At 43.9% G+C, this 15,119-nt stretch overlaps 1 protein-coding gene and 1 non-coding gene across 7 annotated transcripts in view; one reads left to right on the top strand and one right to left on the bottom strand.

The window, feature by feature from the left end:
* Positions 1-15,119, top strand: part of WDR59 (WD repeat domain 59) — a 106,595-nt gene that overhangs the window by 58,401 nt on the left and 33,075 nt on the right. For 4 of the 6 annotated variants that reach the window (XR_003001916.1, XM_024735655.1, XM_024735654.1 and 1 more), the window contains exons 19-25: positions 4,105-4,238; positions 5,469-5,550; positions 8,621-8,733; positions 10,277-10,427; positions 10,522-10,594; positions 12,138-12,264; positions 12,424-12,566. Coding sequence is in view for 3 of the 6 variants with exons in the window: in XM_024735655.1 (XP_024591423.1) it covers positions 4,105-4,238; positions 5,469-5,550; positions 8,621-8,733; positions 10,277-10,427; positions 10,522-10,594; positions 12,138-12,264; positions 12,424-12,566 (823 nt within the window). In the remaining 3 variants the exon portion in view is untranslated. Of the gene's footprint in view, positions 1-4,104; positions 4,239-5,468; positions 5,551-8,620; positions 8,734-10,276; positions 10,428-10,521; positions 10,595-12,137; positions 12,265-12,423; positions 12,567-15,119 lie in introns of those variants that run through there. The other 2 variants (XR_003001917.1, XR_003001918.1) reach the window with 2 other exon arrangements.
* Positions 7,862-7,934, bottom strand: TRNAR-CCU (transfer RNA arginine (anticodon CCU)). The gene has a single exon. It is a non-coding gene; the product is annotated as a tRNA-Arg (tRNA).

The raw sequence follows: 15,119 nt of genomic DNA, 5'->3' as shown, positions 1-15,119 counted from the left end.
TGTCCTGTTTCCCGTAATTCCATGAACACCTTCTTGGTCTGTTCAGAGGAGCATCCCAGTCTCATCGTGTGATAACTCGTCTGTCTTGCTTTGTCTCTCCTCCCTCGATCCCTGCTCATGGAATCTGTGGGGAAGGGGTGTTTTCTATCGATGGGGCATTGAGATGACCTAAGAGAAGTGCAGAGTCCTTCACCTCCCAGAGGTACCGATTTTACTGCACAGAAACGTATCCATATTTAAGCCCGTCAGAGTGGGACTGGAGCAATGCAGGAGGTTTTAGGGGGCTTTGGGGGCCCCTGTGCCCTTTTCTTACCTGGAAAGGTCAGCCACACCTCATCCCGGTGTGTCATTGTTGTCGTCACCTGACAGGTGCTCAGACTAGAGAGGTTATTCTAAAATCTCCAGCAAGATACTAAGGCAAGGAAATCTTGGGAAGGTGTGGATGAGGTATGAACCATTTTTGTTGCCAAAACACTAGAGGAAACACTGCATGCTTCTTAGGGAGCACCTGGGTCCTAGGCCCTGACACCTGATTTGAGATCTACCACATCTTTGTTTAGGCAGCCTTGTTGGATTTGAATCCCCAGAATAATTTGCCATGAGACAGGTTTACTGAGTGACCTCCACAGCCTGAAGGGGAGATAGTTCATATTTAAAAGCCATCAACCTCCAAGTTTGAAGAAAAAATGTTTTGTGACCCCCCCCCTTAAAGATTTTTTATAATGTTTTATAGTTATTCCTTGCTGGATTAAATGAACAAAAACAGCTGTCCCTTAATTGCTTTCACACTTTGATTCTTGGTGGCAGCTATCATTAGGGTGATCCTGTGTTAGGGAATCTCCTTCTACTGTAGGCTCAAAGGCAGCTTATCAAGGTCCATAAAGCACCACCTGTGCATCAGTACAGATCAAACAGAGAAGCACCTGGAAGCCTGGTGTCTCAAGAAGCTGACAAGGAAGTCCCAGGAAATACAGACAGTGATTTCTGTAATTCTGTGAAGGGTAGTTGCAGAAAGCTGCCCAGACCACTATCTTCACATTTTCATCAAGGACTTATTGATGACTCACACAGGCCCGTTTCTGCCAGTCTCTGTCACCCAAGACTGCAAATGGGAGAAGAGCCCTGAGACGTCTCTTTGGACCCTGAATTTTCTTTTCTCTGAATGTGTCGAATCCTAACAAATCCAAAAAGGAAATTAAACGGCGCGAGGTTCAGGCTCATGAGCCCGGCCTGAAACACAGCACCTTGGCCTGAGCCTGGCGTGTTAAGCCCTGTAGCCACAGGAGCTGCTTGCCTCTGCACGTTGCTCTGGCTCAGCAGTGCTTGGCAGAGGAGTGACTTTAGAAGTGAGTAATTGTAGACAGTGGTGTGTTGGACAGCCCTCACTGGAATCAGATGATCTCCGTATATGCAGAAATGGATCTGTTTTTATGTGGACTAAACTATTTACATATTAACAGGTAGCTTAGTCAGGACTTAAGTTTCCCCCCTTTTTAATCTAAAATCATACCCTTGAAAGCAGGTTAACAAGTATGGACTTAGCAGCCTGAGAACCTGTGTTCAAAGCTCAGCTCTTAGGAGTGTGGCCTTGAGTAAGCTCACATCCTCACTGGTGAAGTCCAGGCCTCTCTCATTTCCCAAATACAGGCTCCTCTCTGGCCATTGTAGGGAAGGCTCTGGGGAAATAAGATAATTGCTCGTGATCATCTTCTACATCCATTACCCAGGTCCCTCTGCTCAAGTATTTTTGACATTCTGAAAATGATCCTTTTTAGAAATATTTCAAGTCTGCTAGGAAAAACATTCTGACGTGAGCTAGTCTATTTGCAAATGAACCACTTTGGGCACATGGGCCTTAATATTATGCTTTCATGGGGTTTGCTTAAAAAGTCAGGCGATTGTGGATGTTTCCAGTGTGGTCTGAAAGCTGTAGACCCCACCCCTCACGAGGTGTCCATTGGTTTCCACTATTCAGTTAAATGGATCTGTCGTGAATTGCTCATTGCTGAAGGGCTTCTTATTTTCTCTTTGTAATAAGGAGCCAGAGTCAGTGCCTGGAACTGTTTTAGAAGCCTTTCAACAAACCTGGAAGACCCAATTAGATGGATCCTGTTTGATTCCAGATGGAATCTTTTGAATGTAGATCTTCTCCTTCTGCCTTTAAAAAAAAAATCCAGTACCCTAAATCTCATTGGAGATGACAAATTATGTGGGGCCTTGTGGGTATGTCATTTCCCGGGATTCTTAAACTTCCAGAAGTCTGGATGAAAGTCACAGTGAAGTGAATTTATGGACTGATGCCCTCCGTGTTCTAGTTAACCATGTTGTGCTGTCCCATCACTGCGGGGTCGGTGTATGCAGAGTTACTCTCTGTGAAACCGGTCCTAGCGCTCAGGGCACGTGTGACAGCACAGTCTAATGTCGGTAAACGCTGCCTGGCTCCAGCCCATGCTGACAGGCCGTTTTTCTTGTTAGCACGCTCGCCCCTTACTTGCACCCACATCGCAGTTCTTCTTTAGAAAATAACCAAGGCCAGCAGAGAATTGAAGGGCTACTAGCCCCCAAGAATAGATGCAGTTTCCTCTTGTGTTGCAGAATAATGACTTGTGTATGGATGCATAGTAACTGAACTGCTTCTAAGACCAAATAGGTTAAGGTTCCAAATCGATAGCATATGTATTTACAAACGATGATGAACAATTCAAATACTTTAGCTAAGCATCTACATTTACCTGCCATGCACTGAGTCCGGGTGTCCTGGGTTTAGCAGGTTCCATGCCGCTTACTAATCCTATGGGAAGTTACGTGCGTTGGACAACTTTGGGGGTTAGATGGGATGTGAACGGTCAGAAATGCCTGGATATAGACCATGACTGATTTATGGAAGAGTGATTGTATCAAAATCACTGGTGGAAAACGAATTTATCTATGAACCATCTAAATAAGAATATACTCTACATGCCCGAGAGTTTATGGACATTTATAATAATTACAGCTTTTTAAATTGCACTTTTTCAGTTGACACTTTGCAGTCTCACCTTTTCATTGTCCCCTGATTAACCTTGTGAGATTGGAACCACAGAGCTTATCATGAGCCCAGAGTTACCAGTGAGCAAAGAGAGCCTGAATTCACCACGAAAAAGGAATGTGCCTGGGATCGCAGTGAGCCAGGGCATGTGTTAATAAGACCAGTAAGACTTGGTTTTCTGACTCCACATTACAGGGCCCTTTCACTGGTTCCTTTTGCCTCCTTTGTTAATAAATATGTCACTTCCCTCCTGAGATGAATCACTTTGGCGACCCCCTTTCTAACTTCTGGCAATAAAATAAAATAGAATATTGCTCCCTTGGCTGGTCGTCATTTTGAAGATACCAGATGGGGCTACACTCTCATAATTCTCATTTTCCGGGACATCTCTCATTTCCCACATACAGGCTCCTCTGTAGCCATTTGTAGGGAAGGCTCTGGGGAAATAGGATAATTGCTTATGATCTTCCACATCCATTACCCAGGTCCCTCTGCTCAGGTATTTTTGACATTCTAAATGATCACTTTTAGAGATAATTCAAATCTGCTAGGGAAGACAGGGTAATTTTTCTTGAGCTGCTCAGTTTCTGTGTCTGCCTCCCATAGATGAAAGTTCGCAGATCCCACACTGCTGCGTCTGAATTAAATTTCAACAAATCCAATTTAAATTGTCTGAAAAGGAAAGAAAAAAAAAACTTTAATTAGTTTCAAGCAAGAATTTTGAACCTAGGGCTGAACCCAACCTTAAAAGTTGCTCTTCTCCCACATTTTTGTGGTCTTTACTAACTTATTGCTGTTCTTTCTTTTTTAAATTCTGGCTTCAAGGTGTTTTTGAGCACCTGCAGAATGTATATAGCACTGCAGTAGGTGCTTATTTTCCTCTTAGGATTCTGGGCCATGAGCTCAATGCCCTTTGTCATCCTTTTATTTTCTACAGATGCTGATTCATATAATTGTGGGCATGATGTAATGCAAGGTCTCTGCAAATTACCAATGACCCAACTATGGTGTGCTCTGCAAATGTAGGTTTCCATTCATCGAAGTCCCCATTAGTTATATCTTGTCATTTCCCCCAGAAATCAAGGAGATGGAAAAGTAAGCGTGAGGGATCGGACTCTGGGAATCGACCAATCAAGGCGGCTGGGAAAGTGATCATTCAGGATATTGCCTGCCTTCTTCCTGTTCACAAGTCATTGGGAGAACTATACATGTAAGTTCAGAATTTCAACTATGCCATGCTTCCCACTTAGACATGAATATCAAAGTTGTTTATTTTATCTTATTATATTTTTTGGCCGTGCCTTGCAGGATCTCGGTTCCCTGACGAGGGATTGAACCCAGGCAGTTGAAAGCCTGGAATCCTAATCACTAGGCCACTGGGGAACTCCCTTTTTATTTTAGTTTTTGAGATACTGGAATCCTTTTTAGAAGAGGCCCAGTGCATTAGCTTTCTTCTGCTGCATAGCAAATTACCACAGACCTAGCGTTTAAACAACACACATTTATTATCTCAAAGTTTCTCTGGGTCAGGAGTCTGGGCATGGCTTACCTGGGTCCTTGCTCTGGTCTCCCCAGGCTGAAATTATGAAGTTAGCCGCATGGTGGTCTTAACCAATGCTCAGGGTTCTCTTCCAAACTCATTCAGGTTGTTAGCAGAATTCAGTTCCTTGCAGCCGGAGAACTCAGGGAATTTCGTCTTCTCCAAGACCAGCGGGAGTGTCTCACTGATGCTTCTCTGTCTTTCTAAGGTCTCATCTGATTAGGTCAGGCCCACCCAGGAGAATCTCCCTTTTGACAATTACGGGAGTGATATGTCATCGGTATTGACTGGTCTTGACCCCGTTTAAAGGGAGGGTTTATACAAGGCCTGTACAGCAGGGGCCAGCAATCTTGGGCACAGTCTCAGGATTCTGCCTCCTGTACTTAATACGTAAAACAGTTTAAAAGCAGAGCTACTTTGGTTGAAGGGAGCTGGGAGGTGGGTGACAGGCACACAGAAGCTGCTGCCCTGTGGTTCCCCTTCTTCCTGAACTTGAACACATAATAAACAATATTTATTTTGTTGTTTATGTACAACACATTACTCCTTGTTAGAAACTACGGTCAGCATTATACATATCTAAATCAATTTTTATTCAACCCTTAAGCCTGGGGAACTCCCCAGAAAAGCTAGCTGGCCAATTGTTCTTTGAATCTGGCCTCCTCTCCTGACTTGGAAGAGGTAAGCAATTTCACCTTCCCCAGGCCTGAATTCACAGTGTAACATCAGCTGTAGGTAAGCTTTTTCTCCATGTTACGTAGAAAGGGAGCTTAAGGCCAATACGAATAAAACATTTTGAGTGACAACCAAAGAGGCAGTTTTTAGTTTATTTGTTAAACCAGGAGTAATTGATTTAGAAGTCAACTGGAAAGAAACTTTTTAATTCTTCTTAAATTTCAGATTGAATGTGAATGATATTCAAGAAACATGTCAGAAGAATGCCACTTCTGCCTTGCTTGTTGGAAGGAAGGATCTCGTCCAGGTATTTTCCATTCCTTTTGTTGGAGATCTGGATTTTTCTCTTGGAGCAGGTTCCTTTCACTTTATTGTTGTGGTTTAGTGACATTTCAAGGTGTACCTCCTATTTTGTAATTTCTTTCCCATTTTCTTTGCCAAACTGTAGGGCTAGAGCAGCTTTTTAAATCCCTTAGATGTTTTTCTTATTAGTGCTTAGTTGAGGTCCTAAAGCATTTACTAAGTGTCTTTATAACATCCCTTTTCTATTCTAGGGCAGGGTGATTGTTAGTATGTAAATGTGGACGTCTTTATCTTTGCCATTTACACCCTCAGTTCTGTTTTGTTTGTTTTTTACTTTTAAAAATGCTTCATTTCATAAAAGGTTTACCAAGGCATTCCTTAAGATAGAGACACGTTCAGTTTTAAAACAAGGTGTTGTAATATTACAAGAATTAAAATTTCCTTCATCTTTGCGGAAACGCATCAGTGCTTAAGCAAGTTGCTCCTATATTGGTGAGGTTTTTTGTTTTTTAGTTATTTATTTATTTTTGTTTGTTTGGCCGTGCCACGCGTTATAGTCCATAGACCATGCAATTTACACATTTAAGATGTACCATTCAGTGGCTTTTAGTATATTCACAGCATTTTGCAATCATCACCATAAACTATTTTGGAACATTTCCTTTACCCTGTAAAGGCACCCCACACCCCTTACTTGTCACTACTCAAGCCCCTCTTCCCCCATCCAGCCCTCGCCAACCACTAATCTATGTTCTGTCTCTATTGCATCTTTTATTCTTTAGTGTGAGGATTAGATTGAGCAATGGAGACTATGAGCTGCTGTCCTGTCTGCTCAGTTTTTCCTTGTAACCCTCCAAATGACCCAGAGCTAAGGCCTCCCCTTGATTTTTATCTGATTGAAAAATCCCTAAGATTTCCTTTTGTCTCCTAGTAAACACCGTCAAGTCTCTGCTGCAAACCCTTTTAAGTGAAACTTAGAGTCATGGATTTAATCTGTTTCTCTAAGGACCCAGCCACCTAAAATTCTGCAAACACTAAGAAGGCAAAACAGAGTAGTGGAAATAGTGGGGAATTTCTAACAGGAGGCGTCAGCCCGACTCTGCTCCGTAGTGGTGTAACACTGGGCCAAGTATTTCCGACTCTCTCAGCCTCTGTATATTGGTCAAATGAGACCCAAGAGAATAATTGCCTCATAGGGTTGATGAGAAGATTGGTTCACGTGCTGAAAAAACATTATCTGAGGAAAAATTACTTCCTAAAGTGTTTTTTTTTTTTTTCTGTTAAGTTTTTAGGACTTTTATGGCAGGGTTGATTTGGAAGTTCAGGCTAGTCCGAGTGAAGTGGAAAGACCCTTCCCTGGGGTTCAGACATACCTGGGTTTACATCTGGGCTCTGTCCCTTTCGTGTTGTGTGATCCTAGGCAGCTACCTAATCATTCTGAACTTCAGTTTCCTCAACTATAAAGTAGGAACAGTACTTCTAAGGTCCTTATGAGAACTAAATAAGGTAATATGCATACAGTTTCCATACCTGTATCTGGTAGATGTAAATACCCAGTATGTGGCAAATTATTGCTGCTCTTCTTGCAATTGCAGTCATCACTGTGGTGTGGTCTTCCTTAACGGACCGGAAATGACATCAGTGCAAACGCTTGGAGAATTTGTTGTTGTTCTTTTTGCACATATTGAAGATGATGTGTCTGCTGTTCTGCATAAGAGTTACAGGAATAAGCCTGTCAACTATTTCTGTTGAAGGCACTTAGGAAACGCGTATTACAAGTGAGGAAATAATGGGCCCAAGTTGTCGGCCAGGGTAGTAAACATCCTTTCCTATCCCAGAAACCTATGAACTTCTTCCAGCAACCATCCAGGTGGTCGACTGATCATAGAAATGAATATTTTTCTTTTGAACCAATACTCGTGGGGGTTATTTAAGTATACTGGAGCCACACGATTTAATTGATTTTTTAAAAACATATCTGATGTGTTTCTATACCTGTTTTTCAGTATTTTTATTTGCTTATTCTTTCTTTTCTTCTATTTTAAACTCCTTGATTCAAAGTCTGTATCTTCTTCCTTTCGGGTTTTTCTCAGAGTCTAGTAGTGTTTTCCAGTTGGTGGGCATACAGTGATGTATTGCTAGTAAGAAAGATTTCCCAAAAATAATATTCCATTAAAAAAAATATATATATATATATTTATTTATTTGGCTGCGCCGGGTCTTAGTTGCGGCGTGTGGGATCTTTTAGTAGCAGCATGCGGGCTGCTTAGTTGCAGCATGTGGGCTCTTAGTTGTGGCACACATGTGGGATCTAGTTCCCTGACCAGGGATCGAACCTGGGCCCCCTGCATTAGGAACGCAGAGTCTTAACCGCTGGACCACCAGGAAAGTCCCCAGTATTCCATTTTTAAAGGTATAGAGGGGAGGGGACTCCGTTGATGGTGTGATGTATTTATATTTAGTGTGTGCTAAATCTTGGATCTAATAGACACGTCATGGACATTAGTTTCTGCTTGAGGACTCCAAGCCCCGTGAGGTTTCAAGTTTAGGGATATTCCTCAGATTTGATATCAACCAAAAGAAAGCCGAGTCTATTTTTTCTTGGCCTATTTTTCTGTAACTTCAGAGAGTATACTGAAACTTTTGTAATGGAAGGTTTTTCATTATTTGGGCAAAGGACAATCTTAAGTGTGATACCGAATGCATTTTTTTCTCCCTGCCAGTTCACTAATGAAGCAGCAGAAAAAGTCACTTGAGTCAGTGGTTAAATAGACCATGCAGGGAAGTTGTTGCATGGTGTCATTCCTCTGTCGTCTGCTTCATAAAAGCTTTTAAGGCTAGTGTTTCTCAAATGTGCACACAAGTCCCCTGAGAATCTTGCTAAAATGCAAATTCTGCTTCAGTAGGTCTGGAGTGGGGTGTCAGACTCTGCGTTTCAGTAAGCTCCCAGCTTTGGCCGCCCCCGGAGTAGCAAGGCTTTAGGCTGTGTGTGGAGGAGGAGGTGGGGTTCTTTCGTGGTTCGCGGTCCTGTGCTCACCAGTCTGAGTGTGGGTATTTCTCTTTGATCCGTGCAGGTTTGGTCGCTGGCTACAGTAGCTACGGATCTTTGCCTTGGTCCGAAGTCTGACCCAGATTTGGAAACACCCTGGGCTCGACATCCATTTGGGCGACAGCTACTGGAGTCCCTGTAGGTTTTGAGAGCTAAAAGTGAGGAAAATGAGTGATGTCGATTTTAGGTCTATAAACACTTTCGGTGTTTTTGTCTAAGAGAAAAGTGCAAAGGCCTGAGGCATGAGAAGAGGAAGTGAGACCTTTCCTTTTAGGGCTGCCATAATTTCTGTACAGAACTCATTTCTTAGAGCAGAAGGAATTATACAGTATTTGTCATTTATAACAAGGATTTGGGACTCATGTGTCCTTGAGAGATTTATGCTTTGGCCCAGAAGTACATCAGTCTGAACACAGGAGTTTGAGTTCTTGAGGTAGAAAGTTTCTTGGGTGCTACAGAATCTCGCCCCTGAGAGCAGGTTAGAGAATTGCACGTTGGCCTTCGTGTTTTCCAAAGGCCACGATGCATTCACCCTGTTAGACAGTTTATGAAAACCTTGAGTTTGTGTTTGATTTATTTCACTGAAATATGGCAAACTGGAAATACAGTGTGCAGAATGATTCACATCCGGGAAGAACCACTTGAGGTTTCAAGACAGGGAGGCCCAGGTCCTGACAGAGAGACGGAAAAGCTCTCCTTCCTTCAGGTGGAGGTTTGCTTTACCTGCTTGCTGAGGCCAGACCTGGGACACGTGCTCACGCTTCAGCTTGCTCATGGTGCTTGTTCTACCCACTTCATATGAGGCTCACGAGATAGTGTGAAAACACCTTAAAACTATTAGACATTGCTTGGTAGGAAAGTATCAAGTCCCTGGGATCTCTACCTCACATTCTATCTAGCACAGTTGTACTGAAAGGAGCAAAGGGGATGTGAGGACCTAAAAGGTAAAACTATCCCCTGTTGTTCTTACTTAATAGCTCAGACTCATAATGCCACCTCCCGAGTCTGTGACCTGCTCCCCATACTGTGGTGGCACCGTGCTCTCTGAGCACCTCCATGTAGCCTTAGGTCATATGAATGGAGGACATAGAACCCCCCCCCTCCCCCAGGAAGCAGTGTGATGCCTCCTTGGAGTTGGGGAGGCCGAGAGAGCATGTATGGCCTCACTCAGATGTGAGTTGAGTCTCCTTAATTCTTGAAGAAGCTCCATTCAAGTCTGAGCCCAGGCCTGGATGCCAGCTAGGAGCTTTCAGATTGGTTATATCTAGGTCATGTGTAATACTCAGATACATGTTATTCCAAAACAAATTTAGCCAAACTCAAAGTCGATCATGCCCCCGGATATGCAGAAAGCCCTCGTTCCTGATGGGGGCTTTTGAGGCAGAATCAAGAATTCTCCCTTCCTTTATGGTTTATCACAGGATATAGTTCCCTGTGCTATACAGTAGGACCTTGTGGTTTATCCATTCTATATAAATGATAATGGAAAAGAGTATGAAAAAGAATGTATATATATGTATAACTGAAGAACTTGGCTGTACAGTAGAAATTGACACAACACTGTAAATCAACTATACTTCAATAATATAAATTAAAAAAAAAATTCTGACATCCTACCCCAATGGCGACAACCCGCCGCTGTCGTGACAGTCATCCTTCCCCCTGCCCCCTTTCTCTCCAGGCTGGCTCATTACTGCCGGCTCCGGGACGTGCAGACGTTGGCTATGCTCTGCAGTGTGTTTGAAGCCCAGTCTCGGCCGCAGGGGATACCAAACCCCTTCGGGCCTTTTCCCAGCCGCTCATCTAACCTTGTGGTGTCCCACAGTCGATACGTAAGTTGGGGGTTTCCTGGTGTGAGTTTGACTTTTCCCAGAGGTCGCCATCACGGGGAACGGCACTCTCACACTGCTCCTGTTTGCTCTGCAGCCCAGCTTTACATCCTCTGGTTCCTGCTCGAGTATGTCCGACCCAGGATTCAACACTGGTGGCTGGAACATAGGTTGGTATGGCCTTAGCCCACGCTGGGTTTTTTTGGTTTTTTTTTAAACATCTTTATTGGAGTATAATTGCTTTACAGTGGTTTGTTAGTTTCCACGCTGGGTTTTTATACTCTAAATGTGGTGTGCGATTTAATATTTACTTGATGAATACTCTCCATATTTTTCCTTGTTTCTCATTGCCCCCCCCACACACACACACACAGAGTGCGCCGCAAAGCTTGCGGGATCTTAGTTCATCTTAGTTCCCCGGCCAGGGATTGAACCTGGGCCCGCTGCAGTGGAAGCTTGGAGTCTTAACCACTGGACCGCCAGGGAATTCCCCCTCTTTGCCCTTTTTTTAAAAAATTAATTAATGTATTTATTTATGGCTGCGTTAGGTTTTCGTTGCTGCACGCAGGCTTTCTCTAGTTGCAGCAAGCGGGAGCTACTCTGTTGCGGTGCGCAGGCTTCTCATTGCAGTGGCTTCTCTTGTTGCAGAGCATGGGCTCTAGGTGCACGGGCTTCAGTAGTTGTGGCTCATGGGCTCTAGAGCGCAGGCTCAGTAGTTGTGGCGCACGGGCTTAGTTGCTCGGTGGCATGTGGAATCTTCCCAGACCTGGACTCGGACCCGTGTCCCCTGCATTGGCAGGCGGATTCTTAACCACTGCACCACCAGGGAAGCCCCCCCACTCATTGCCCTTTAAATTGAGTATGATGGGGATACTGTAGTCAGCAAGGTCTGGGCTTTTCATGTTTGAACAGGCTGGTTTCTGGTCTCTCTGCCTTGCTGGGTTGCTTTCCATCTTGTAACCTTAAGAAACTGACAGGGGGACTTCCCAGTGTCCCCCCGCAAACGCTAACCCTTATCCTTTCTCCTGCACAAGCCCCTTTCCCGATCATCTGCCACTTCCTGTTACCTCCCTCTCCCCACGTACCTCCTTCAAGGTAGAGAAATAAAGCTGAGCCTGGTTCCAGGTGGCCGTAAAAGTCTGTTTAACGAGGAAGTGTATTTGTGTTTTCTGGATATTTTAAATTTCTTTTTAAAAATGATCTTAGTTTTGTTGATTACAAAAGTACTATTTGCCCAGTGAAGAAAAACAAAACAAAAAGCATTAGTGGAGAAAATAGTAATCATTGATTCCCCCACCTAGAAATAACATCTGTTAACATTCCAGAACATTTTCCTCCAATCTTTGTGTGTGTGTGGGGGGTCATTCTATATTTGTGGGTTTTGTGTTCCATTTTTGATTTTGTCATGAGCATTTTCTCATGTCATTTAAAGAGTTTTTTAAGTAATGCCTGCCTAACAGTCTACATGATCTCTACCATAATTTGCTTAATCATTATGTGTGTACTTAATTATCAAGTTACCTTAATAGTAAACACCTAGACAAAAAGGTAAGGCTAAGAAAGTGTTCTGTTTAGTTCCATTTCTCAGGATCTTCAACTTAGCTTATCTTTCTTCCAGGGAGTAAATTGGACACAAGTGCATTATGAAAGTTTTCAGGTATTTCCCATGCCTTCTCTGATTTTCATCTTCTCTTCCCATTTGATTTTTTTCAGTGGGAAGAGAGACAGAGCACATATCTTCACCCTGGGGAGAGTCCTCACCAGAAGAAATCCGATTTGGGAGTCTGACCTACAGTGATCCTCGTGAGCGAGAGCGTGACCAGCACGATAAAAATAAAAGGTAACGACCTTCGCGGGTGGGAGCTGCAATTTCATGACGCTTAGATTCTCCAAAATCAGGACTCTTAGCACATTATGTGTCATTTGTTATACTAAGTGCTGTTTGGCCTTGAGCTTGTTTCTCTTAAAGGAATTGACCGGAATTTTGAATTTGATCCAGGCTTCTGGACCCCGCCAATACCCAGCAATTTGATGACTTTAAGAAATGCTACGGAGAAATCCTCTACCGCTGGGGTCTGAGGGAGAAACGAGCTGAAGTGCTGAAGTTTGTTTCCTGCCCTCCTGATCCTCACAAAGGAATCGGTGAGTAAGAATTTCTTTCTGTTCCCGTCACTCTCTGAAAAGTCCTATAATTTAATGTGCCCATAACATAATACTTGGAATGAAGTTCCAGTTTCTCATTTATAAGCAGAAATTTCTGAAGCATTTTGAGTCTGTTTCAAGCTTCTGAAAACCCTGGCATTTCATGAGGTGGTTACATTTTTATTGTGATGGAAGAAGTTTTCCATACAATCCTCAGATATTGATTGGAAGTAGGGATATTTATTCAGTGATTCAACTAATGTTTATCAAATTCCTCTCAGTCACAGTGCTAGCACACTCACTCCTTCCCGTGGTGGAACTCACAGACCAGTGGGAGAGAAAAATATAATTACAAATTGTGATCAGTATTATGAGCAAACAAAAGGGGTGTTGGGGCAGGGAAGCAGCGGGGGAGAATCTTAGAAGACGTGTCGAGCTGTATCAGGAAGGCTATCTGAGGAGCTGAGGTTTGCAGGATGGGGTGGAGCCACACATGAACGAGAGAGCAGCACGAAGGGCATCCCATGCAGAGGGAGCAGGTCTGTGGGGGAAATAACTTGTTCTTCTAAACAAGTGGAGGAAGACCAGTGTGGCTAGAACATAATGAGTGAGAAGAGTGATGTAAAATTAGACTGTAGGATAGTCAGACTTGAGAGTCATGGTAAAGAATTTGGATTATATTCTAAGTCCAATGGTGAACTTCAAAGGACGTCAATAGGTAAGTTATATGACTTCCCTGGTGGTCCAGTGCTTAGGACTCTGTGCTTTCACTGCCATGGGCCCAGGTTCGATCCCTGGTCAGGGAACTAAGATCCCGCAAGCCGTGTGGTGAGGCCAAAAAAAAAAAAAAAAAAAAAGTAAGTGATGTGCTCTGGTTTCCATTGGAAGAGGATCCCTTTGGCTGTTATAGGAAAAAAGGGTTGGAGGAGGGTAGAAGCAGAGGTAGGAAGGCCATTTGAAGATTCTTAGAGTAGTCAGAGAGAGATGAACGACCTAGTCTTGGGGTGACATCAGTGAAGGTGGAGAGAGATGAGTGGAGTAAAAATGTATTTTAGAGGTGGACTCAATATGACTTACTGACAAGTTGGGTATGGGCTTGAGGAGAAGAGGCAAAGCTTAGATGATTCCCAAGTTTCCAGCTCAAGCAACTGGGTAGATGGTGGTGCCATATTCTACGATAGAAAAGATTGGAAGAAAATTGAAAACTCAGTTTGGGACAGTTGGAAATGTTGGTGAGGTTCAGACTATAGAAGTCATGCAGGCAGTTGGATATGAGTCTGGAGCTGAAAGGACAGTTCAGGGCTAAAACTAGGAATGTGGGAATCTTCCCCATGTCGGTGGTGTTCAAGCTGTGAGAGTTGAGTGCGTTTACCTGGGAGCTGGGGGGTGGGGTGGAAGAGGATGGGAGGAGCAAATAAGAGAGCCCACTTACTCTGGGCCTTGAGAGAATCCAGGACTTGGGGATTGAGTCTTGGAGGAAGAACCAGAAACAGAGACTTAGAATGAGATATCAGTGAGTTTTGAGGAAAAGCAAGACTGTACTATGAAAGAAGCTAAGAGAAGAGATGTTTTCTAAAGAGTGACATGGGGCTTCCCTGGTGGCGCAGTGGTTGAGAGTCCGCCTGCCAATGCAGGGGACACGGGTTCGTGCCCCGGGTCTGGGAGGATCCCACATGCTGCGGAGCGGCTGGGCCTGTGAGCCATGGCTGCTGAGCCTGCACGTCTGGAGCCTGTGCTCCGCAACGGGAGAGGCCACAACAGTAAGAGGCCCGCGTACCACAAAGAAAAAAAAAAAAAAAGAGTAACATGAAAGACAGATACAAGAGTGGACTGAACACACACTGATTTCCTTTCTCTCCCAGATCCTGCCGAAGTGCCTACATAGAGCTTTTCTGTAAAGACACAACCATGCAAGGAGAAGTAATGTTGGCAGTAAAACTTGGGACCTGGTGGGGCAGATAGGTTAGTGATACCTGATCTCACGGGGAGAAAGCTGAACCCTGAACTGGCCGGCAGAAAAACAGCAACGCACATGGCAGAACCCCCAGGTGGCTCAGGAATTAGTGGTACCACGTACCTCTGCAAGTGGCATGAAGATGAGGTCAAAAACAGGAGTATTGTGTCATGGCCTTTCTAGGGTCCCCAGATCCCCACTCCTAGTTTGCAGAGCAGTTATCACCCTTCCTCTCCCCCAGCAGAAAACGGAAGTTCATTCTCCAAAGAAGGTGGACACATTTCCCAATAAAGGGGCCGCCACATAGCTAGCATATGAATGAGGAAAGACCCAGGAATATAGAGAAGATCCTAGAAGCTTCCAGAGAGAGAAAACAGGTCACATACAAAGGATAGGAATATGGATAGCATCACACTTTTCGGGAGCAATGAACTAGATACTGACAGCAGTGCAGCAGTGCCTTCCCTGTCCTCAAGAAAGTGATCCTCTTAGAGTCTCTTAGAATTCTAACCTAGAATTCTGTACCCAGGTTATCCATCAAGTGTAAAAGTAGGCCTTCAGCCTATCCAAGGAGGAGAAATAGATTCAAGCCAGGAAAC

Source organism: Neophocaena asiaeorientalis, unplaced genomic scaffold, assembly GCF_003031525.2.
Source record: "Neophocaena asiaeorientalis asiaeorientalis breed wild unplaced genomic scaffold, Neophocaena_asiaeorientalis_V1.1 scaffold40, whole genome shotgun sequence".
In the NCBI taxonomy this organism is placed as follows: Eukaryota; Metazoa; Chordata; class Mammalia; order Artiodactyla; family Phocoenidae; genus Neophocaena; species Neophocaena asiaeorientalis.
The sequence above is the reverse complement of the archived record's forward strand: the minus strand, read 5'-3'. Positions and strand labels throughout refer to the sequence as shown.